General features: G+C 48.2%; 2 protein-coding genes across 3 annotated transcripts in view; one reads left to right on the forward strand and one right to left on the reverse strand.

The window, feature by feature from the left end:
- PLCD1 (phospholipase C delta 1) overlaps positions 1-10361 on the forward strand; it is a 52546-nt gene extending 42185 nt beyond the window's left edge. For both annotated transcript variants that reach the window (XM_018089220.2, XM_018089219.2), the window contains exons 9-15: positions 1216-1377; positions 2813-2969; positions 3286-3402; positions 5157-5335; positions 5877-6009; positions 8341-8490; positions 8807-10361. In XM_018089220.2, the coding sequence (XP_017944709.1) occupies positions 1216-1377; positions 2813-2969; positions 3286-3402; positions 5157-5335; positions 5877-6009; positions 8341-8490; positions 8807-8898 (990 nt within the window). In that variant the 3' untranslated portion in view covers positions 8899-10361. The remainder of the gene's footprint in view (positions 1-1215; positions 1378-2812; positions 2970-3285; positions 3403-5156; positions 5336-5876; positions 6010-8340; positions 8491-8806) is intronic.
- Positions 10362-13273: 2912 nt separating this feature from the next.
- Positions 13274-24485, reverse strand: part of VILL (villin like) — a 36000-nt gene continuing 24788 nt past the window's right edge. Inside the window, exons 10-20 of the mRNA XM_018067706.3 lie at positions 24244-24397; positions 23129-23229; positions 22715-22852; positions 22042-22200; positions 20983-21162; positions 19885-20030; positions 19042-19186; positions 18257-18445; positions 16297-16365; positions 15162-15419; positions 13274-13823 (exon numbers count right to left, since the gene is read on the reverse strand). Of these exons, the coding sequence (XP_017923195.1) occupies positions 13710-13823; positions 15162-15419; positions 16297-16365; positions 18257-18445; positions 19042-19186; positions 19885-20030; positions 20983-21162; positions 22042-22200; positions 22715-22852; positions 23129-23229; positions 24244-24397 (1653 nt within the window). The 3' untranslated portion in view covers positions 13274-13709. The remainder of the gene's footprint in view (positions 13824-15161; positions 15420-16296; positions 16366-18256; positions 18446-19041; positions 19187-19884; positions 20031-20982; positions 21163-22041; positions 22201-22714; positions 22853-23128; positions 23230-24243; positions 24398-24485) is intronic.

Here is a 24485-nt window from a genome sequence, read left to right on the forward strand (position 1 = left end):
TTGTTGAGGAAAGGGGAATGTGCTACACAGACTGAGGGATCGTATTGGCTAATTCCAAGATTGAATTTTTCTGGAATAACTAGCACACTCCAAAGCCAGGAGTACCAAACACATCCAGGTGGCAGCAAATCTCCTGCTGACTTCTCTGGAAGCTTCAGGGTCTCATGGTGCTCCTAATTTTAAGGCATAACCTGCTCACTTAGAGATTGCCCTCAGACACCCTTCTCAGTACTTCTCCCTGCTGCCAGCATTGCTGCTGCCTGGTTTGGGCTCAAATTCATCCCTCTCCAGGCTCCAGCCTTCTTCCCACAAGAGATACTTCAATGGTGTGGTGGTCTGTGAGTGACTATGACCTGCTGGTGTGTTCATTCACCTGAGGGTTTTATGTGAACCTTGAAAGAGGTTGGAGAGAATCGATCAGCACAAGGGATGTGCTCCTTGGATTCACTCAGCAGCCAGCTGTGTTACACTGGCACATGCTGCTGATTGTGATCAGTGTTGTACCATGGCAGCAGTCACAGGAGAAGCTGTTTGCAGAAGAGGAGGTGTCATTGGAAAGGGTCTGGGAACTCTTCCTTAGGCTGTCAGCATCCTAAGGCTTCACCTGCAAAATCCTTACCTATTAAAATTCCATGTCTGCTGTGCATGAAACACCTGTCCAGAACTTAATGGACCTCTCTCCCCATCAAAATATCTGCTGGAACAGAGGGCTGAACTGCTTCAGTCCCTGCTTGGATCTCATAAAGTTTCCCAAGCTGTGCTTTTAAACATACATTGTGTTTATAACCATACATTGCTGACTGTGGGGTAGATTAAATAGCAGACCAAACAGAGGGGCAGAAACAGTGCAACAAAGAACTCCCATGAGCCCTGACCTCCAAGCTTTACCCTGTTTGCTGAGCCACATTCAGTCTTGGAAAAAAAAAGTATATTTTGATTGCCTTTAACTGCACAACTGTTTTAGTTGTCTAGTTGAGGGGATGGTCAGCTCTATTTCAGAGTGGGCATTCTGGGGTATTCAGACTCATGGCTTGAGATCTCAGAGGCTGGGCAGAGCCTCAGTGAAGAAACAGACTTATTTTTACCTGTATCTATGGATAATAACCACTGACTGATGCAGCTCTAAAAGGTCCTGGTTGCAGCTGAGGAGCTTCTTCAGGGTGGACTAGAACCTTTTCTACTCACCAGCTATTTTTTCCCCTTTTCCTTGTGCAGCAATTGAAAGGGAAGATCCTTGTGAAAGGCAAGAAGCTGAGCAGGCAGGAGGACCCCACAAATGGGAACAACAACCTGGAGGCTGAGGATGTCTCTGATGAAGATGAAGCAGCTGAAATTGAAGATGAATCTGTGAAGACTGAAGTACAGCAGAAGGGGAAGGTAAGTAAGAGAAGTAACAGTGCTGGAAAGGGGCAGATCTGGAGAGACAGAAAAGCTTTAAACCTTTTCCTATTGCAGAGGGCTCTGAAGTCCTTTATCAAGAAATCCCATCTTGTTAGCCTGTCCCATGACTCCTGCTGGGAAGCCACTTCTTAGATGGATTTTGTACTGTGCTTAAAGAAATAAAAAAGGAAAAGCCATTGAAATATACTTCTAATATGTTCCCAGCTAAGACAGTTCTCAGTGTGGTTTCAGCTGCTCAGCTGGGGATTTGTACGTGTGAATTGTTGAAATTGCTGGAGCTGAGGATCCTGGTGCTTGCTCAGCTTAATGATCTCTGTCCCAGGCACAAACAGAGATTGCAGAGCCAGCCAAGCAGGAAGGTTGGCTTCTTCCTCTAAAATGAGGCCGGAGGACCCTGCAGCTGGTACAGACCATGTAGCATTTTTGGAGGCAGTGGAAGGGCACATGTTCAGTCTGTCTGCCTGATTTCCAGAAATCTGTTTGTTATGGGACCGTCGTGACTTCGTTTGGTGCCTTTCTAGTCACATTTTGGGATGTACCTACACCCTCATGGTCTGTGTGTTTCTGACCTGGGGGAGGGAGGGAGGGAAGAGCTATGGATTTGTGGGGAAGGGGTGGCCAGTTCCTACAGCAATTTGTATGACTATTTCTGGGGAGAAAATGCTGACCTTTACACCAATGTTTTGCTCCCTCGTGTGAGGACATTCAGTTTCCAGACTGCAGGTCCTTGTGAAGGCCATATCCCTTGGGGAGCAGGCTCAGAGGTGACACAGATATGTTCAGTCTCCACTGATGGCAAAGCTGCCTCTGGGTCTGGTCTGGTCTGTGCTTCCCCTGGCTGATTTGCTCACTCTTCAAGGGTCTTACTTCTTTCTCTGAACTGTGTAAAGTAATGTGCATGATTTTGAAGTCTGTCCCTTTCTTTTCTTGCCTCTGATGGGAGCTGGTGGCTCTCACTTCATCCTTACACTAATGAATGTGGCTGTGGAGTAGGAAGCATCATAGCACTGTGAGAACTTTCTAGTTTGAGGGGGAAAAAAAAAAGCCCAAGCTCTGTGGAGGCCAAAACATCCTTCTCTTCCCCTTATTCCTGGGTTTGCATGCTTGGGACCAGGACAGTGCAGAAAAGTCATTGCTAGGGCTCCGTTACAAAGTTTAGCACCTGGAGACAGACACTGGTGCTGAAATACAAGTGATCATGCAGAGAGCAGCAGGGAGGGTATCACACCAACAAAGAGAGAATCCTTTTCCACCCCCTCTCTCCATAGGGACGCCACTGAGTGTTGGAAGTGTGCATCCTTTCCCTGTGAAGACGGTGGAGAAGGGAAGCCCCAGGGGTCCTAGAGAAAACACAACTATTACTTTTGGCTGCAGAAACTCCCTGCAAACCTCTTGCTGTCCTGTTTTTCAGAGTGATACTTTGAAGCTGGCCAAGGAGCTGTCAGACACAGTTGTCTACTGCAAGAGTGTCCATTTTGAAGGCTTTGATGACCCCAGCCATCCTCGGGCTTTCTATGAGATGTCGTCATTCTCAGAGAGCAAAGCTCTGAAACTGGCCCAGGAGTCTGGTATGTGTGTTCTGCCCTGACAAAAGGCCACCCTCTGTCCCAGTCCCCCAGAAAGGGACAGCTAGTGGTGGTTAAGCATGAGGAAATGGTGTTCTGCAAGACATGGGTTATGATCTCTGTGGTAATGCACGTCACTGAGAAACAGAGGGAAAAACTTACTATCATGGAGGCTGTTACCAAGAAAGGCATTTATACAGGTAGTTCCCATTCAGCCAGACTTGCTAGGCAGAGGAGGAGGATACACAGCAGCATCAAGAAGAGACAAAAGTAGCCCCCATCACTTATAGGGCCATTTTCTTTTTTTTTTTTTCTGTAGGAACCAGTTTTATTCATCACAACATCAGGCACCTGAGCCGGATCTACCCTGCAGGCTGGAGGACAGACTCTTCCAACTACAACCCCGTGGACTTGTGGAATGTTGGCTGCCAGATTGGTGGGTGCAGCTGGGAGGTTGGAGAGGGTCAGGCTGACTAAGTCACAGATGAACTGTCTGTGGAGGGGCTTCAGTTGAGGTGGATGTGCAATCTCAAGCCTTTTGCAGCCAATGCTCAGTGACTTTCCACAGACATTTTCTGGCTCACCACAAGTCCATTAGGAGGGTCTTTCCTGCACATTAGTGTGCACGTCCCTGCAATTTCACTGTTAGTGGAGTTGCTGCCATTTCACAAAGGAAGAGGGAGCCAGGAGTGAAGAGTCTCTTGCTGGAAGATGTGCTGAAAATCTCTGGCAGAGCTCAGCTCTCTTGAGCCCTTCAGCAAGGCTGTAACCATAAGGGCCAAGCCATGTCCTGAGCTGTTCCCTGTAGTCAGAGCAGCTCATCATAAATACTCCCAGGGGGTTGAGGCCTCTGACAGTGTGTTTGTAACTTAGATGAAAATAAAAGACCCAGTGCCTGTCAAGTGAATTCTGTTGTAGCTCTCACCCAGGAAACCCGGTGCAGTGGTAAATGGGCAGGCTGGTGATGGCATGCTTGGCTCTCTTGGATGTTGGAGGTGTCCCAGTTGCGGCCCATCCAGACAAGAGAAGCTGCAGGTGTAGGGCACCCTGGCCTCCAGCTGTGTAGACCCACATGGGCTGGATGTGCCTGGCAGCATTTGAACTTGGTGGGTCCTGCAGGCCCCATGGAGGCACAGTGTCACCCATTGGCCTGTCTGACCTTCAGGAGAGTCTTTGGGAGGCAGCATCAGTTCCCTTGGGGTACAGTAAGGCGAGACCTGCATGCCTTATCTGACCTGAATGCAGTATTTGGGCACTCTAAATTAGATTTTTCAGAAGACCTGAGTGCTTGCACTCCCAGTGAAACCAATACACTGCAGTTACCAAAGTCTTGCTGCAGGTGGAAAAATAAGGGAGTGCCTTAAAATGCTTTTGGCCTTCATGTATGACAGGGTATGAAGGACCCAGCACCAGGATAAATTGCTGTGTCTTAAGAGATGTCTTAGATGTCGCTAAAGAAGTTAAAATCATCCTTGAGAAATCAACAGAGCACTGAGGAGCTGCTGGGGTCTGTGTGGTGTTAGTGAGACTGTTCACAGAGAGTGTTCCAGATTTGACATCAATGCTTTTAAAAAAGATATCGACAAATTGGGAAGAATACAAGAAATCTGCCCGGTGTTAGGACACCAGTGAGGCTTGATCTATTTTGGGTAGGAGACAATAAAGAGGTGATTTAATCGTGGCTGCTGTACTCCTACCTGAGGAGTTCAGAGTGTGAGGAGCTCTCTGGTCTAACCAACAGAGGCATCAATGCCCCTCGGGATGGCAAATGAAAATAGGCAGATCTGGGCTGGAAAAGAGGTTTTATAATGAGGCTGAGTAGCCAGAGAAATGATCTGAGAAGGATTTTCTGGCTTCACTGCAGGAGAGAACTCCTTCAGCATAGAAATGAGGAGGTTTATCTAAAAGATGCAGTTGCTCAACTAGATGGCATAAATTCCATGCAGGACACTTTTTGATCCTGCAGAAAGCAGAATGGCTGTAATGGCTCCTCTCCTCTCTGTCATCTCTGAATGCAAGAAATCCTCAGGGGCAGCAGGCTGTGAGGGTGAAAGTTTATCCCTGCTCTTTGAAGTGTGGAAAATCCAATGTTTATGTCCATGAAGTGCAACTTCATGTGAACAGAATTGGTATGAAAAGTTTCCCATTGATTTGTCTGAGAGTCGCTGAATTTATTTATTTATGTTGCAGTTGCCCTGAATTTCCAGACAGCAGGCACAGAAATGGATGTCTACCAGGGTCGGTTCCAGGACAATGGGTTTTCTGGGTATGTCTTAAAGCCGGAATTCCTCCGGGATGAGCAAACCAAATTCAATCCAAAATCCATCACAGAAGGAACATGGGGGACAAAGAAGAAGCTCCTGCTTAAAGTAAGAATAGAAGTCGGGAATCGTCTCAGTAGCATCCACCTTCGGGGGGGCGTGTAGGTTGTACCTTCTCCTTCTTCTGGTCCCACCTGGGCAATGTTGTCGTAACCCTACTGATTTCCCACCTCTGGGGTCTCTCATGGACTTTGATCCTCCAGGGACCCACTCACGTGTTTAGTGCTGGGCAGTAGAAGAGGTTAATGACAATATTCACTGTCGTTACAGAGACGTACAGGCAGACGTGCAATCAACAGTCACCTCTGCTGTTCCCAAGTGTCACCTGAGCACTGTGGGGACAGTTAGAAAAGTTGCCTGTCCCCCAGCCAGCTGGCTGGGCTGGAGCAGTGTTCCTTAGGTGCTTTGACTCATGACAGCTTCCTCTGAAGGATGTCACAGCACCAGCTCTGAAAAAGCAGCACCGGCTCTGAAAGAGCAGCACCAGCTTGTCACAGCAGATCCTGTGCTCCCGGAGAAGGAGAGGGAATTTTCCAGGGAGCCCCCTCTCCTGATGAGTTCCTAACCTCTTTCTCTGTTTCCTCCCCAGATCATCTCTGGTCAGCAACTGCCCAAGGTGAACAAAAGCAAAAACTCCATTGTTGATCCCAAGGTGACGATAGAGATCCATGGTGTCCAACAGGATAACAACAAGAAACAGACCAAAGTCATTGAAAACAATGGTAAGGGGTTTTCTTCCGAGCTGTGCTCCCATGACTCTTCCATGTCATGTAGCAGAGTGTTCCTTGCCAAGGCTGCTGCCCTGTGACCAGACCTGCCCAGGTTGCATGCAAGCAACACCTGCAAGGTTGCATGCCCACACTAAGCAGATACATGAGGTGCTGTTGGACTTTGAGAGGTTCTTCCCTCTCTTCTCTCTCTAAGACATTTGGAGACAGAAATTCCCTGTAAAACGACATCAGCCATATTGAGTTGTTTGAGGCTGGCTGCTGGGTTTGCAGAGCTAGAGCTTTGGAGGTGCTCTTTACCTCCACAGAGTTGGGTTTGACCTGGGCTGCAGGGGGTCCCACCACGATATTCCCAGAGAAGGCTTCTTGTGGGGCTGATTTTATCCTGAAAGTGTCACAACGTCATGAAAGATCGAGGTTGCATAGGACTTTGGGTGTGTCTGTTCCAGCCCCTGCCTAAAGCAGGACCATACTCAAAGTTTACTCAAGTTTCTCAGGATATTGCCTGGATGAATTTTGAATATCTCAAAAGATGGAGGACCATTTCAAGTGTGGCTGTGACTTCCCTCTGTGCAGGGAGGGTCTGAACATTATGGCCTCCTGCACAAACACATACACACACACATTCTGATTTTCTGCCTGGAGTAAGAGCCAAATGCTAGAAAGCTGATGCAGATTTTCCTCCCTGCTAACAATGTTTCCCTTTTCCTCTTTCCTGTTTGAGTAAATCTGGCCTGGCTCCTAAAGCTCACGGCCATTTCCGTCACCTACAATAATTCTTATAGCCTGTCAAGTGAAAGTTGTGTAGGGAACATTTCAGAACTGCCAGGCCTTTTCCTCAAGGCTGCTCAGCATTCCCAGTCCTGTGGCCAGCCCTTGGCTGGCTGGAGCAATACTGGAATGATGGTGGAGTGATACTGGAGGGAGTGTTGCCCAGTGGAAAGTGAGTCAAACAATGAAAACATCCACGTTGGAAAGAGGCAGCTGCAGAGAGGGGTTTGCATTTCATGGGCTGAGGTTTCAGATATGTGATCACATTTCAACAGCTCACCTGGTTTGATGTTTACAGCTGGACTCGATGGTCTTAAAGGTCTTTTCCAACCTGAATGATTCTATTATTCTGTGTTGTTGGGACTGAAGCAGGGGCTGTGGGACAGATCGGGACACAGCATGATCAGGACACAGACCATGGAGCTCAAGAGGCTGTAGGAACCTGCTGGCTCAGCATCTCTATCTTACTGTGGCTCTGAGATGGGTTGAGAATCCCCCACAGATTCCACAAGAGTGAAGCCTACTGTCTCAGGGCCAGTGACTCTCCCTCAGCTTTCATGATTTCTGCTCCCATGGGATGAGCAACACTTTGTTCAGCAACAGTTTTTTTTCCCCAAGGATGAAGAGTCTGGAGCAGATGTGTTTTGTGTGAACAGTCCAGTTGATTTAATCATAGAAGGGTCCAAATAAAGTACACCAATGTAGCACAGGTATTGTGCTATGGCACAGTCCCCAGGCCCCTCTCAGCACCCCTCCAGGGCCAGCTGAAGGATCCCTGTCTCCTACTGAATCCCCCACAAACCCTTCATGACCAGCAGGGATGTTTTGCTGTCCTTGGTCTCTGCTCTGCACAGGCTCTGCCGATGGCAGCAGGTTTTCCAACAGAATGTCCTCTCCTCCTGTTTGCTTCTGGGGAGTGGTTTGTTGGAACTGCACCTCCTGTGACCTGGAGAGAGAGCATCGAGCTTGCTCTCCACCTCTTATCTGATGCGATGGTTTGGTTTTGTTTGCTTTGAGTCTGGACCACATGATCCTTATCAGACTTGATGATGGTTTCTGTAATCAGACACTCCTCTTTAACCTTTCTTGCAGACAGGGGAAATGAGGCACAGATGGTGGTTAGATGGGTGTATCTCAAGAAGTTGGAGAGGCTTAAGGCCTCAGGAGTCTGTCACAACACAAAGACAGAGCTCTCCTCTCTGCTCTCCCCTGGTTTAGGGCTGTAACAATATGCAACTGGTCCAATGGCAAGCAAAGACATCCATGTACCAGATGGTATATGGAGCAGAGCTGAGTTCCCCTCCCTCCTGCTCCTCACTGCCTTCTGGGACAACGGTGCTGAGGTCTGCAGCGAGCAGCCTGAGCTGAAGGATTTATTAATACCAGGGAGCAAATGAGTATTGGAGCTGGGAACAAGGCTCTTGGCACCTCCTAAGACCCCTGGCCTGGGTCAGATTAGGTTGGCTTTCAGGCAGTCTCTCCACTGATTTGCAACACCTCTGACCACCATCCTTACCTGCCAACATCTCTGATATCCTTGTCTGTGTTGTCCAGGCTTTAACCCGAAATGGGACGAAGAGTTTACATTTGACATAGAGATCCCTGCACTCGCCCTGGTCCGGTTTGTGGTGGAAGACTTTGACATGTCGACCAAGAACGACTTCATCGGGCAGTACACCCTTCCCTTCACGAGCCTGAAGCAAGGTAAGGCCCTGCTCCCTGTTCCTCACAACCACTGAACCCTTTGGGAAGTTCCAGTGTCCTGAGTGTTCCAGATTCATCATACCTCAGGTCAGAACAGATTATTTGGGCAGCTGATAACACTGTCTCTAGGGAAGGGCCCCCCTTGTCCCCAGTGGCTTTGGGCATATCAAAGCCTCTTGGATCTGCCTGTTCTGTGGGATACAGGGAGCAAAACACTCTGAGAAAGGGAGATGTTTTTGCAGGGTCTTGGCAAATGTCAGCAAATGTTTTTCCAGCTGGACAAAAGGCCACTTTCCATCTGTGCCTCTGCTTCCAGGTTATCGCCACATCCATCTTCTAACCAAGAACGGAGACCCGTACTCCTCCTCCACCCTCTTTGTGTACATCAATATCCAGGACTGTGATTAGCAGCTCGGCTCCTTCAGGGCACAGTGAACCTCGTTACAGACCTGGAAGGAATTCAGTGTGTGAACTCTGCCAATGTCAGGGTCCTGCCAATCCCCAGCACCTTCCCTGGAGCAGCACACGGTGCTCTGTAGGACCCCGATGTGAAACAGCCATCGACCTTCTCCCTTCTGCGTGCTGGAAACATCCCACTGCTGCTGTTGAGATGAATCCTTTTGTACCTGTTCGACCAACCCAGCTGTGTTTTTAGTTCACTTTATTTAGATTTTTTTAATGTTGCTTTTAGCGAGAGGATAGAGACTCCTTTTTAGTGAAGTACAGCTCTTGGGTTGGGTTCAGTCAGACATCTGGACAAAACACCCAACATCTGTGCCAGAAGAAAAGTCCACCATTGGCACTGCAATCAGTGGCCAGGCGCCAGGTGACTTCTTGCAGCTGCAGGTGTCAGCCATCTTTCAACATATGAAGTCTTAAATGGGGACACGATTCCCCCCTTCCCTGTTACAGATTAAAAAAGAAAGCTGCACTACAAAGGCCCGTGTTATGTAACTCGGCTTTCCTTTTGTGTTGTAATGAAAAATACATGAACACTACCCTGCCTGTGTGCCTGGCTCCCAGCCAGGCTGCTTTGCATTCAAAGCCTGGCTCTCACCCTGTGAAGGAGAAAGGAGCTGCTGAGTGGCAGATTTCCCTCTAACCCAAAGTGAAACCCCACTCAAAAGGGACCTCAGAGAACACCTTTTGCCGGTGACACGTAGAAACACACTCGACTGACAGTAGGGATTTTTTTTTTTTTAATGTAATAAAACTGTGTGTTTTTATAGAAAAATGTCATTTTTTAAACACAGAGGAAGTGGCAGTGGATGTTGTAAATGTTAGCCAGTCCCAGTTGCACTGTAGAGGTAACCCAGCACAAACACACAGGAGTGTTTTGAACAGTAACTCAGTATTTATGGCGAGTGATTTTTTTTTTATTTCTTCCAGTAGAACTACAGAGTTAAGGGAATATTGTTGAAATAAAATAATATATATTTTGAAATGCCAGCTATGTTACTAACAATGCGTTAGACTATTAAAAATTTAAAAAAATTCTGGAAGAGTCCAGTTAGTTGTCACTATTTGCCTCTTTGTCCTACTTGAATGCAGCACACATGAATTTGGAGATAGATCTGCTTAATTTCTTAAGTTATCAGGCTTTCTGGGGTTTTCAGTCCCTGGTGGTGGAGAGGACGGGCTGATACCAAAAATGTTAATGTCTTTTTAAACCTGCTCCAGTCAACTTATTTTTTGAGTCCAAAATAGCCTGGATTTAGTGATCCTTGGGCCTGCTGTGAAGCTGGGTTTCTTTTACTCCTCTGTGGAGTTTGTTATGCTTCAGTAATCATTGCTGGACACATTGATTTTTCCTCTTCACTACAATATTGTGAGATGTTGTAAACTGTTGCCAAATTAAATGTGAATTATATCCACACCTCAAAGGCTCGTATTGCGTTAACAGCCCGTGGGTGGGAGAGTCCAGGAGTGGAGAGGCCAGAGAGGCAGAGCAGAGTGTCCTGCAGTGACATGGGCTCTCTCAACTCACCTCTGGGATGGGGGCATGTTGTTGGAGGCACATTTGAAGGCCAGGGCTGGAGCCAGGCCTTGACTCCCGCCCGGGGACAGCCAGTGTTCACAGTCCCTGCTTTCAGTGTGCTCTCAGCATTTCGTTTTAAGGAGCAGTGGGATAAAAAGCATGGACAAAGGACACCCAGGACTGCCCTGTGCCACGCAGGGAGCTTGCACCATGCAGTGGGAGAGCAGGGGTGGTCAGAAATGTTCCTGCCCCCCTCCCTTGTGTCAGCACCAGCTCTTGTGGGGCAGGTTAGAAAGAAATTGTTCCCTGTGAGGATGGTGAGGGACTTGTACAGGTTTCCCAGAGGAGTTGTGGATGCCCCATCCCTGGAAGTGTTCAAGGCCAGGGTGGATGGGGCTTGGAGCAAACTGGTCTAGTGGAAGGTGTCCCTGCCCATGGCAGGGGGGTTGGAACTGGATGATCTTTAAGGTCCCTCCCAACCCAAACCATTCTGTGATTGTTATTCTGTGAAGTCATATCAACCCACTGGGTTGGCTGCAAACACATTATTTGCATTTTTTGGGTTGCAGGATTAGATTTCAGTTGGATTATTTGAGTTAAAGCCCTCACTTGCCTGCTGTGGCCAGCAATAGGAAAGTGGGGGAGAGGGTGTTGGGAGAGGTGTGGGGGCAGGACCACACCATCCAGGGCCTGGGTGGGCTTAGGTGGATCACAGAGGCTGGGTTTTCCTCTGCCTGTTGCACACTTAAATAAAGTCAGGTAAGATCCCTGGGAAGAGAAAACACCCCTCATCAGGTAGGAACAGTTGGGGGAAAATACTGGAACCAGATGGGAACGTAGCAGAGATGGAGATGGGACGGAGCAGAGCACGATGGACAATTCTATGAGGTCTCCTTCCCAAAAGGAAGGGATGTGGTCCATGTCATTATCAAGGAACCTCATCTCTGAGCATGTTAGAAAGTGTTGGAGCCCCACTGTAGGGGAGCTTTGAGGAAAAGAGCAGCAGAAACAGGTCATGGCCCACCAGATGCCACAGCAAAAGCAGCAAATGGCGTGGAAAGGAGGATGTGGGTGAGGATCTTTCCTTTAGAAATCAGAGGCAGAGAGTAAAAACCACTCTGCCATGAGAAGAGGAGAACAGCAGTAGTTTCCATCAGGCCCAAGTGTCAGATGGATCTATGGTCTGTAAAATCCCATGCAGGTTTCCTACTGCTGGCAGGAGTGCTCCGCTCGTGTTGGTGAGCACTGTGGCTGCAGGAATTAAAGCAATTTGTAGCACATTGACCTAATCTCCCTAATCTGACTATATTTTGGCTGCTCTTCATTTGGTTGTGTGAAGCTCGTTAGGCCCACAGTCGGGGATGGTAGGTGGGTGGCACTCCTGCAACTTATTGAGGAGCACATGCAATTCTTTAATTTAGGAGCTGGCAGGAGTGTGGCACAGCGGGGTGAGGCAAATATTGCTGCTTCCAGCAGTGGCAATGGAGGCTGAAACATGGATAATGTGCCCTGATTGCACCTCATGTGAGCACAACAGGAGCAATCACACAGGTAATTCGGCTGATTTGTGTCTCTGCTTGGTGCTTAACTTACTCTGCACAGGCAGTTTCAATGGGTTTTGGGCTGAACCCTCACGCAGAAATGGGCAAAAGTGGTGGCAGGAACACAGAGGTAATGATGGGGTTGGGGCTTATATGAAGTAACTGCCAATTCTTAAGCACAGAGATCTGTCCAGAAGACCTCATCACCTGGAGGCCCCAGCTCCAGCCCAGCCAGATGGTGACACTTCAGTGCAATGGTCCGGGGTTTTGAGTAAGAGCTCTTTACTCCTCCTCAATGAGGAGCCTGCAGCTCCTCAGCTCCATCCCCACACCCCCACAGCAGGGGTGGGCAGTCAGGCACTGCTGCTCATGGGCAATGGGAGGCTTCAGGAGAAGGCACGGGCATGGGGAGACAAACTGTCCTGGGTGTGGTGTCTGGGAACAGAAGGGGCCCCATTTCCTCAGTTCTTTTCTTTTCAAAAAAATCCAGAATTCCATTGATGACCAGGTGTCTGAAGGACCTGTAGCACTGCAGAGCTTTTATCTACTGCCATCCTACCCCACACGCTGATCAAGGACACTTAAAAGTGCTGCTGCTGGATGTTTATTTGGAATCACTGGTCAGGCTGGAAATGGAGTAAAGCTGCAAAACCACACTGAGTTTTTAAACAGATGTTTCTTCCTTTAGGTTACAGTTGTATCCCTTAATCACTGATCACTCTCACATTTCCTGCCGCCCTCCCTAGTCAGAGCCCACAGTGTGGACCAGGCACCCCTCAGCCCCATGGGCATCACAGGGATGGAGCCCTGATAAAACCTTCAGCAGGACATGCTCTGCCTCAGGATGTACCCAAAACCCTCCTGGCTTCCTCAGGCCTCTGGTCTTTGGGCAGGTGGACTCACATTCACCTGGCTGTGCTCAGGGAGGCCAGGTGAGATTGCAGATGCTGTCTGAATGAGGAAAAAGTAGATAGAGTCTTGCATGGCAGACAAAATCAGCATTTGTGCCTAGCCCTTGAAATAGATCAGCTAATAAATATATTTGTAATAAGTGCTTTTTTTTTCCCAAACCAGGTTCCCATGTGTTTTACCTGCCCTGGGGTATCTATGCCTGTTAGTCTACAACTGATTCTTGCTGTTCTTTGGTGGGTAGTTTTTCTACAAGGTGAGAAGGGGAAGAACTGCCTGGTGTCACTCCATGGACTACTCCACTGGACATCTGGCTACTCCATTACCTTTGTCCCAGCCTCAAGGCTCTCCCCTCTATCCTCTTAGGGCTTCCCCCTCCTTTCCCCACCCAGCATTTACACAGCAGCTGCAAATGGCCTTTGTCTTGCCTAATTTTAAACTTCTACAAAGGAAGGGATATCATGACCTTGTGCACGTGGCGATTTGCAAAAGGGAAACGAAAGAAGAGGCTACAATACAGTTGTGTGGCACACACTTGTCTTCGTGGCTATCAGCAATAAAGTGTCGGGAAGAGGCAAAAACATCCTGCCAAGCTGTTCCAGCAAAAGGTTTCGCCTCCTGGCATTCTGGGTTTGCAGGAAGGAGCCATCCCCTGAGCAGTGGCTGCTGGGATAACTGCGTTGGAGCTGGGCCTGGGTTCGCTGAGCAAATGCCTGCACTTCTTCCCTGCAGCTCCTAAGAGGGCGAGGGTTGGTCCCAGAGTCACTGGATGCTGGATGGCCCCTGTGGTCTCAGAAGAGTCCACACTGTTTCTTCTCGTTCTGCTGCTTCCATTTGGGCATCTGGTAGAACTCCTCCTTGGACTTCCCGAAGATGTCGTGGAAATCGGCATCGGAGAGATAGAACTGCAGCGGGAGGAGAGAGCAAGGAGAGGTCAGCTTTGGCTTTTGTAGAGGCTGGGACACCTCCATAGGCTGCATCCCTTCCTCACCATGCCAGTGCTGATCTCTGACTCCAGGCCAGCAGCTCCTGTCCAGCTGCCTGTTCTTGTGCTGGGAAGTGGAACATCCCAGTAACTGTTCCTCATCCCACTTCCCAAAGCACCAGGGGAATAAAAGCCCACCAGCCCAAAGGGATGCTCTGGTTTTGAGGATTTAGCATGCTTGTGGCTGGAATTCAGTCCCTGCTAATCATTCTGTGGCCAGGACAATTTATAGTCCATCAAAGAAGTTCTGCTGGCCAAAGTTTTGGGTGGTTTCTTAGCAAGTGATTCACAGTGAAAGCATCTCCCTCTCACTAAGTTCCCTCCCCTCAAATATTCCATTGGAAATGTTCACTCCCATTGCTGGAAAGACAGATGGGTTGCAGATAGCAGGGTCATCAGGAATACCAAGAAAGACCCTGTGGGAAGCGGAGGCTGAGTTTTTTCCTGGCATTTTGGGCAGAAGAAAGAGCTCATCTACAGCCCAGCTGTAGATTTGTGTCTCTAGCTGTGGGTGTTGGCCTTTGCCAGATCTGTTGGGCAAGATATGGGTCAAAGATGGGTTGCAGGGAGTAGAGGAAATCAACCCTGTGTCTCTCCCATCAGCTTGCTTGGACCCAGCTACAGACATTGCCAAAATCCTTGGGCTGATGGGAAATCTGAGATGTGTCATTTCTCCTGAAACTGCAAATTGCTGAGATGCAAGGTTTCTGACAAAATAAATAAAAAAAAATTTAAAAAAAAAAAGAAAGAAGAGGAAAAATATCCCTTCTGGAAGGAGTTTCAAATGAAAATATTCACCTGCAGCCCAAGCAAAATGCAAATCCTGGCTTCGTTCTCAGCTGTGTCAGCTTGTCCCACAGGAATCTTACTTTAGATTCCTCCAAGGACAGAGCAAAACAACCCTACCAGAAGAAAGCATTTTATATTTTCTTTTTAAAAAATTTCTATTTAAAATTCATTTTTGGACCATAAAAAAATAGAATTACTTCATTTTAGGGTAAAACCACCACAAGGTGTCCCTGTCCACGGCAGGGAGGTTGGAACTGGGGGATCTTTAAGGTCCCTTCCAACCCAGGCCGTTCTGTGAGTCTGTGAATTTCCTCTCATGTGAAGCTCCTCCTCTTGACGAGACCTGTGTGTCCAGCCAGTATCTCCTTGAGTCTGAAGCAGGACTTTTTATTCTAAAGTACTGCTACACTTATCCAACGAGTAAACTCCAGGTTAAGCTACAAAGGCATCAAACCAGCAATGCTGTCACCTCTTTTCTAGTGGGATCCACGCCCTCTGGAAGTTCATCCACCGTCCTGTTCATCAGCACCTCTCGGGAGTAAACTCCTTCACCATTGGGCATCAGGGAAGGGCTGCTGTTGCTGTTGTAGTTGCTGCTGTTGCTGTAGCTGTTGCTGTCACTGTGGTTGAAGTGGGATTTATACTCCGAGGAAGCATTTGGATTGCTTGAACTGGCCAAGCTGGTCACGCTGAGGGTCCTCTTGTTCAGGCTGATGTTGTTAAGGTCCTGCCAAACGGAGGAAAACATGTCAAGACAAGATGCTCTGGCAGAGCAAGTTGGGGATTATCCCAGGATATTTCTCTCCATTGGGGTTGTGGGGGACTATTTCTGGCACAGACTATCTGTAGCTCCAAAGCAGCGAGGAGAAAGGCCCAACTAAAGCATTAGTCCAGCACCTCCACAAATGCTACACCTTGATGTTAGGACTGCTAAAAGCACACACTAATGAGAGCTCTTAGAAATAGCTGAGGATACTTACAGCAGTCTCATTCTTCTCAAGATAACATCAGGGGAAGGTACATGTGGGAGGACAGAAGGTGAGATTAGATGTCTACCATGTCTAAAACCTCGAAACTACCTGCATACCCGTCCTTGATGGGCCATCTCTCCTCATCCAAACCTGACACTTCCTTCCAGCCTTCATCCTGACCGTGCCCAGGGAAGAACTGACCCGTGTGACATTTGCATTTGGGACTGCTGGGACCTCATTTCCTCTGTGCTTTGGAGGATACTCCACTGGGCTATGCCCTTCTTGACCAGGGGGCCCTTACCTGAGGTCTCAGGGGCTCCACCACTGCCAGCTACTCACACAACACTTCACTGCCTACTCTTACAGCTGCACACACCTGTATTTGTTCTACATTAAAGCAGCTGGGCAATGTTCTGCTCACAGATGCCTCCGGACAGGTCTGGAAAAGGCCCAGGAGGTCTGGGTGTATTTATGTGTTATTTATCACATCTCCATCTGCTTTACCACAGAGGTGCACAGCTCTGACCCTGGGGGCCTGAGGTCCCCATCCCTCCTCTGACCCTGATGTCGTCTCCTTCATGAGAGCAGGCTGGGGGACGTGGTGGTGCTCCAGGTGTTCCCAACACAACTCACCACTTTGATCTCAGATATAGCCGACACGTCTCCCAAGCTGTTCTTCATCTCCTCATAGGACTTGCCATCCTAAAGGGAAAGAGAGTTGTAAGAAGCGTGGGCTGCATTTATCTCACCCTCCTGGTCTCTAACAGGCTCAGGAGATGATGAATTTTGAAGTCCAGAGGTGCTCACTGAGGTGGCAGCTCTGCAAACCTCAGCCCCTGGACTCAGGAGACTATGTCAGGGCCGGAGCTTTCCCTTGAAAACAAAGAAACAAACAGACTTTAGCCTTTGCAGCTTTACAATAACAGGTGAAAACAGGAAATTTAAAAGGGTTTAGACAGTAGAGGGCAAATGAAGAGAAATCATATTTACAGCTGGGTTTAAATCTCTTACATTTTAAATGAATCTTGCAATGCGTGAAAACTAGGGATCAAATGTTATTCCTTTTTTCCCCTTCCTTGAATCATTTATCTAAATTGACGGATTTTTCAAAGCCTCAGTCCCTGACACGGTGCCGTGTATTATGAGCTACCTGGTATTTATTGGAAAAAAAAAAAAAAAGAAAGGAATATACTGGATATATTGGCAAAGCTCATGACTGTGTTTTCCTAAGCAGCCAGGAGATGTCAGTTCTTAACAGAATCATCCAACAAAGTTTCCCAACAAGAACAAACAACATGAACACATGGACTGCAGAGAAAACAGATTTAGACCCAAAACTGAGCAATGAACATACACCAGATGTTTCTGGGATGTCAACAGTTTGGATGACTTGTCTGTAGTTGCTGAATCTGCCTACAGGGGATATTTTTAGAGGCACATATTTTATGAGCTGCATCCTTGTTTTTCAGCAGTTCCTCAGAAAAAAAGAACACCAACAAACCAAACCCACAAGTTTTGACCTTTGTTCTAAGCATCAGCATTGTTTTAAGGGTCATTGCTCTGGGAGTTGCTGTCTTATCTGTGCAGATCCAGCTGTCAAGACAGGCTCTCTACTACCACTAAGAAAGAAGATGCAAACCCAGATGCAGGAAATAAAATATCCCTGTAAGAGTTTTCCTGCAGTATGAAGTCCTGGGGGCCTCCACACTGTCCCAGTGCATCGCTCCTTCCTCTCACCCACCAGCGTCCTGGTGAGGCTTTAAGTACGGGCCACATGAGCAAATCCCTGCTCCACATTATGCTCCTAAAATTATTTGAAGCCCATGTGTTTGAAAGAGAAGAGAAAGTACTCTTTTTTTTAATTCCCAGGCATCTCCTGGGGCAGGTTGCCATTTCTATGTAGCAAAGAGCTGGTATTTGTACATCAGGGTTTGAGAGGAAGGCTCATGTGTAGGGACCAAGGGTGACCTTGCTCAGGAGCTCCTGGGCTGTGATGGGCATTCCACAAACCTGAACATGAGACCTGTCTGCTCACATCTTTCATTTCACCACAATTCGCCCTTAAAGCTGGGTCATAAATTTTACTCTGTGGCTGCATTTTGAGAAATGAACATTTTTTTCCCCCATTTTCTTTATGATGGGGGGGGGGGAAGCTTCTGTCTTCACTCTGAACTTCATTTTAACACTCACAGCCCTGACCCCTTTTTGGCCGAAATCACAAACACGATTTGGAACATGATCTTTTTTTAAATAAAAATGTGAATATTGTGAATTCAAGCACACATATCTGAGAAAGCCTCAGTTTCACCAAACAGGTACTTTTTGCCGATGAAGGGGCAGGTGAAGCCGCTCGGGAGCCAGGAACCTGCTGCTCAGGCACCAGGAACTCGTGTCTCTGCCCATGGTGGGGGGGCTTGGAACTAGGTGAGCTTTAAGGTCCTTTCCAACCCAAGCCATTCTGTGACTCTGTGAAGCTCAGGACATGTCCTAGTGAGGTTTCACTCCCTGTATCATACATCCACTGAGAAGAATGCCCTTTAAGCACTGCTGAGCCCGTGTGCACGGGCACCACAGGGCTTTTCCAGCAACTTACGCTCCATTTGTAGGGGTCCCAAGCGTTGAACCACCCTGTGAAGTTGAGGGGTTCGTAGCCCTGCTTCACCAGGATTATCGGGGTTGCCGAGTCTCTCCCTGCTGGATGGGTCTTGAGATACTCCTTAGCTGAGGCAATGGCCTCCTTCCTCTCGTATTCGTTGGAGGCTTTGCCAACCCAAAGGAAAATCTGCAAAGAGAGAAGGTGCTGGAGCTCAGTGAGTCCTTGGGACCTGTGCAGACAGGGTTGTTTGTTCTCCCCTGCCAATGGCAGCAGAGATAAGACTGGAAACGTGCTTTCCCAATAGTCCCTTGTGACTTTGATTCCAGATTTAATTCCAGCCAAGAAAGATTTTACTTCTGAGACGGGCACAAAGTATAAATATTTCAGGTAACAGCTCTGGCGTGTTTCAAGGTAACTGAACCCTGTCCTTCCATAGATCCACTTCAGAAAGAAAACTCCTGGAGACAGCTTTCCATAGCCTAAAGCAAGTCATCACCACAGGTGCTGGGAAGTGAGGGGGAGCGTTTTTGGGTGCCACCTCCTTGTATAAACTGGTAAAGACCAGAGCAGGTCCAGCTCTTCTCACCTTGGAGGAAGGCATGGACCAAGTGTCTCAGTTTTCACTTTTCTGAAAGAGGTCTGGTAATGCTGCCTCCCTCACCTGTGCTGTCCCTGGGTGAGAAGGACCTTGGTTTCACACTGAGTGATGGACTCAAACCAATTAAAGCCATAACCTGTTTGAAAATACATCTGGGGAGAAGGGGACCGGGACCCGTGCTGACCTCTTCCCATGTGTCCAGCAGCATGACATCATCTTCATCCAGGTCCTCCTGGCAGAAGCCCACCACCTCTGTCATGATGAACCGGCCCGTCTGGTTGGAGCACTCGAAGAGGCGAGGCTGGTAGTGTGTGATCTGCTCTTGGAACCTTCCTCATGCATGGCAGGGGAAGAAAAACCGAGAGAGATGGAAATTTTTCCCTCGTGGCCTCCTGCAGGGCCCTGACGCTACTTGGCGTGGCCTGGGAGGAAGGGGCAGAACATTGCAACAGCCATCTGAGGTCCTGAAAGTCAGGTCTCAAGGGGATTCTTGGACCATTTTAATGATTTTTAAAGGTAACTGTTTCTCCACCCAAAGAGGGTAAAAGCAGAGCCCTTCTCTCATTGTGGAGATGAACCTGATGTCAGGTGAAACCCACATCAGATCACCTGGTTGCAAAGGAACCCATCACCTGCCCAGAAGGCTGGAGAAATCCAGGTTGTTCAGAGGCAGGCTTTAGTCTCATAAGTCTTCGGGGGCTTCCCCAATGATGGCTGGAAATGGAGCATGTGGTTCCTGTAGCCCTTATGATGAGATATGGGGTGGGTTTGCTGTGGGGAAAGGAGGATGTAGCACATCCTTCTCTGCAGGGTTTGGATCTACAGCTCCTACTACACAGAAGGCCTGAACCAAAATCTAGGGAAGAGTCATCTCAATGTGGTTTCTGACCAAGCTTTTGGTGATATTCTGACCTTGTGTGACCTTTAGTGAGGACACAGTATCAAAGTACTCACTTTCCTGCCAAGTTTTGATCGCCGGCTTAAAGTTCCCTGGAGAGGCCCAGAGGAACAAACAGGTCACTATTACCTCTTTTCACTGGCATAAGGTGCTTTGCCTCCCAGAGCTTCCCAGAACTCTGCTGGCTCTTGTCCTTCCAAAATGGTGTGCTTGTCCCGTCTGGAAACGATGTCAGCTACCATCTTTGCCATCTCCCGCTCGTCTCCGCTGCATCCCTGTGTGCAGAACGTAAGATTGAGGTGGAATTAGGGTCAGACTGGCAAAACTTATCTGTGGGGAAAAGCTGGCTTGGTCCTCTGGAGAGTTTCAGACCTGCTTGAAAGCTTTTGAGCTGGACACTCAGAACCCATTTCTAGTCCTTGAAGGGACATTCAGTGCAGCCTAGAGCAAAAGTCACAAAATGCCAAAATGGTTTTTGTTGTAAAGTACCTCAAAGATCATCTTGTTCCCACCCCCTGCCATAGGCAGGGACACCTTTCACTAGACCAGGTTGCTCATATCCCCATCCAACTTGGCCTTGAACACCTCCAGGGATGGGGCAGCCACAACCACTCCGAGCAACCCTTCTGCTTCAGTTTGATCCACCACCTCATCTTGAAATGTGTGACTAAAACAGGATAAATGAACATCCTGGCTTATTTCTTACAGTTGGAAAATCTGGGGTGATTTATTCATCTGAAAGCTGTATGAACATCTAAATTAAGGTGAGGTGAACTGCAACTTAAGTTGTCTTTGTAGAGAAGGCTCTGTTCCTGCTGACCCTCCACAGATGGAGCCTCTGGAGCCTCCTGGGTGCACCTTTCTCATAGAATCACAGAGTCACTAAGGTTGGAAAAGACCTCAAATATCATCAAGTCCAACCATGAGCCCAAAACCACCGTGTTCACCACTAAACCATGTCTTTGCATGCCACATCCATATATTTTTTTGAATACTTCCAGGAATGGTAACTCCCCCACTTCCCTGTCAACCCCTTTTGTGAAGAAGTTTCTCATAATATCTAATCTAAACCTTCCCTGACGCAACTCAAGGAGGCCATTTCTCCAATCCTTGGCCACCTACCCAAGGGTTCACCTCCACACCTCAGTGGAGGGAGGAGACTCAAGCCCCACGTCAGCAATTTCAGATTTCCTTCAGCCATCTCCCCTGGTGTCTCTGCAGCCTCACCTTCCCACACCACAGGTAGCAGACTTGGCTGGTGGTCAGCAGGAAGACATCGTTGGAGTTGAGGGAGGAGGCTCTGGCTGGCACCTCTGTGGCCTTTGTGTTCACCTCATCCGTGCCCCTCACCTGGAAGAGGCGGATCGCTGGCTCGGGAGCGCTTTTCTGAGCCCGGCTGGTCCCACCCTGCAGGGGAACAGAGGGAAGGATGGTGCTGGGAAGTGAGGAGGACACACAGATCCAGGGTGCCACTGATTCAATGAAGGCTTTTGTGCTCACAGCCCTTCCCCACTGCTGCAATGATGGATCATGCTCCTGTGAGGAAATCCAAACACATTCTGGTCCCAGGTCAGAATGAAACCCACATGGCAAAACTTCCACATTTCTCCCTGATTATGGAGCCTTGATCAGCTCCCATCAAGATGCTAAAACTCCATGTGAGCAGATCTTAGTTTCTGCAAAGCATTTGCCATGCAGAGTGGGTAAGGCAGCTGGACTCTGATTTCCAGCTGTGCTCAGCTTAGCTCAACACCCACCATGGAAACTGTACAGTGGGACCAGCACTGAGAGCTGAGGTAATCCCCCTCCTCCACAGACACTTGCAGTGTCTCCACCACAGATGCCAGCAGCCACAGGAGCTAGTGAAGTGGGTTGGTAGGTAATGTGATATAATTCAGTGAGGGACAATATGAATTGTCAAATCATGACTGCAGGATATTTTGGAGGACCCTCTCTGGATGGCACTCTCTGTAAATCACAGGGTGATTGCCTTATTCTATCTCTGCAGAGTATTTTGGGGTAGAGTTGGAAAGAACTACACACATCAGTGCTGGAGGTCAGGGGTGGACAGTGGAGTCTGGGTCAGTCCAGGACTGTGTTTACACAAACGCTGTTCACACTACTCGGGAAGTACTAGGAATGTTCCACCATTCCATCTGCCAGCCTGTGCAGACCTGGCAAGCTCCTTTCCTGAGTATCAGCCCATTTTTTTCTGGATTATTTCCATTGCAGCTGCCAAGCCATCGCTGGTGCTTCCCTTTGCCCACACTCACAAAGCCACGTTACCTCGTAGATGACCAGCTTGCCCTTGAAGATGGCCAGGAAGTGTCTGGGCTCCTTGCCCATCGTCACCCGCACCTGCACGGCCTCGTCCCCATATTTCTTGTCCAGCTCGATGGCATTGAGGGCACAGGCAGTGATTTCATCCACAGAGGCGTGGCGGCCCTGGGGAACAGAGAGGTGACACGTGGGATTAGAGGTGACACAACGGAACATCTTGCCAGTTCCAAGCATGGAATGTCAGAGTTAAAACTTCCAGATATTTAAATTTCCCTCACATTCTGGTTTTGCAGACTTTAGCATCCCATTTTTCAAGTTTCTTTCTGCATTCCACGAAATAATATTTAAAAAAGGAAAGCAGAGATGTTCATATACCCACATAACTCCAGGAACTGAGGCTTTAAGGGAGAGGTAGACTCCAAAGTTTGACCTGAGCATTGTAAGCCCCATAATCCTTCACTCTGACTTTGCTGGCTCTCAGCCTGATGCCAGCCTGGGATCAGTGTCCATGCTGCCTACAAAGCACAGCTCGAGACATTTGAAATGGACAACTGATAAGCAAAGGGTACCTGAATTCTTCTGGATGCTTGGGTTGGGATTTTTCTGTGCAACTGCTTCCTTCAGCTTTAGGCTTCTATAGCAGACACAGGACAGTCCCTTCTGCTCTGGTTTGACCTACCTGCCACATGTAGAGGACATAGTGGGGCCTGCCTGATCTCAGGTAGGTGTACAGGACCAGGTAGCAATCGCCCCCGTAGAACTGCCCGTATGTCTTGGGATTCACTGGCTGCATTTGCAAGTCCTCAATCCTCCACACCTGGTAAAAGAAACATCTTGGTGAGCAGCAGCGGAGTCAAGGTGAAGACAGAGCACAGCCCTGTTGCTAAGAGACTCCTGAAGCTTCAGGCTATTCCCTCAGCTCCTGTCACTGGTCACCAGAAAGAAGAGATCAGTGCCTGCCCTTCCCCTTCCCCTTGTGAGGAAGCTGTAGACTGCCATGAGGTCTATCCTTAGTTTCCCTTTATCTAGGCCAAGTGATGTTTGGTAACACACTGATCATTGCACCCTCTGTCAGAAAAAGGAGCTCTCTCACCTCGATCTCCCCAGAGGCGTCATCGACCATCCTCTGCTCAGCAGCCAGCTCTGGCCTGGCATGGAGCTGAGTGGTGTCAAACTTCACCTGCTCCACCTTGGCTGTGTGCACCAGCAGAACAAAAACAAGAACCCAGTGAATGCACAATAACAGACAAACCCCCCACATCACCCTCACACACAACTATCATACATGCAAGAAAAAAATGGTCCAGGGTTGCAAGAAGCCACCAGTATAAACCAGTGTTGATTTTTGAATATGCAAGAGCTCACATACTCCAGTGCTGACCTGTTACAGGCTGGAATTGGCCAGATAGTGTGTTCCAGTGATGACTGGCTGGTAAAAATTAGTTGTCTCCTGACTGAAAACTGATAATTGTTCTCCAAAACTATAAATATTTTCCTCCTTTCAAAACATTGGTTTCAGAAATAAAATGCCTACATTCCTCCGGCTTGTGATAAAAGAGACAGAGTATTTATGGACAGCACAGAAAGAAACAGAGGTGGAGAGAAAAGAAAAAACTTGGAAGGGAAAAAGATTTGTGGCTCTCAAGCTTTATTGATGGAGATGTTCAGCATCACTGTCATCTTCCCATCACTCATCAATAAGTTCCTTCTCTTTGGTATTGTTTGCTCTCTGGGGTTAATGCATTGTAATATTCACTTCAGCAGTGTGATAAACACATCATTTACACCCCGTGTACATACAGCATCAATCCCCTGACGTCAGGAGAGTCTTGGATAGATGCCAGTGCAAACGAAATCAGAATGTTGTTCAGCAGTTCCTTACCAGGATCAGCATTAGCCCTTCACAATGAAAATGGGGATGTCCTGCAAGTGTGAAATTTTGTGCACGATTTTTCAGAGAGGAGTGACCGTCTGCCAACATTTACACTTAGAATAAGTGGCAGGTTGGCTCATACAAGAAGCCTCAGCAGCTCTGAATGTCAGCTGATGAATCCTCTGCATCTGCTGCAGAAGATGGAAGACACGAGGCACGAGAAGAATGTGCACCAGATTTTCAAGATACCGAAGGCAGGAGACAGTGTGAATGATGTTCCCTTGGCTGCTGCTTAGCACAGGTAGGAAAGACAAATGCAGGACCAACATGCTCACCAATTTTTCCAGTAGTGTAGACTTTTCCCAGCCCCTGTGTTTCGTTCTTTTCCGTCCACCTCTGGAAGAGCTGTTTGAACATGGCTGACTCCGCCCCGTCATTGATCACTTCCACGTTGGTGGATGAAGGATAGCCTTTGGCTTGGATAAAACCCTGGTGGGGTTGAGAAAGGTCACAGCAAGCTTCTTACAGACATGAGAAGAGGGATGTGGACCCAAACCAGCCTGAAGAGGGAATGTCC

Source organism: Manacus vitellinus, unplaced genomic scaffold, assembly GCF_001715985.3.
Source record: "Manacus vitellinus isolate BGI_N305 unplaced genomic scaffold, ASM171598v3 scaffold_12_pilon, whole genome shotgun sequence".
Lineage (NCBI taxonomy): Eukaryota > Metazoa > Chordata > Aves > Passeriformes > Pipridae > Manacus > Manacus vitellinus.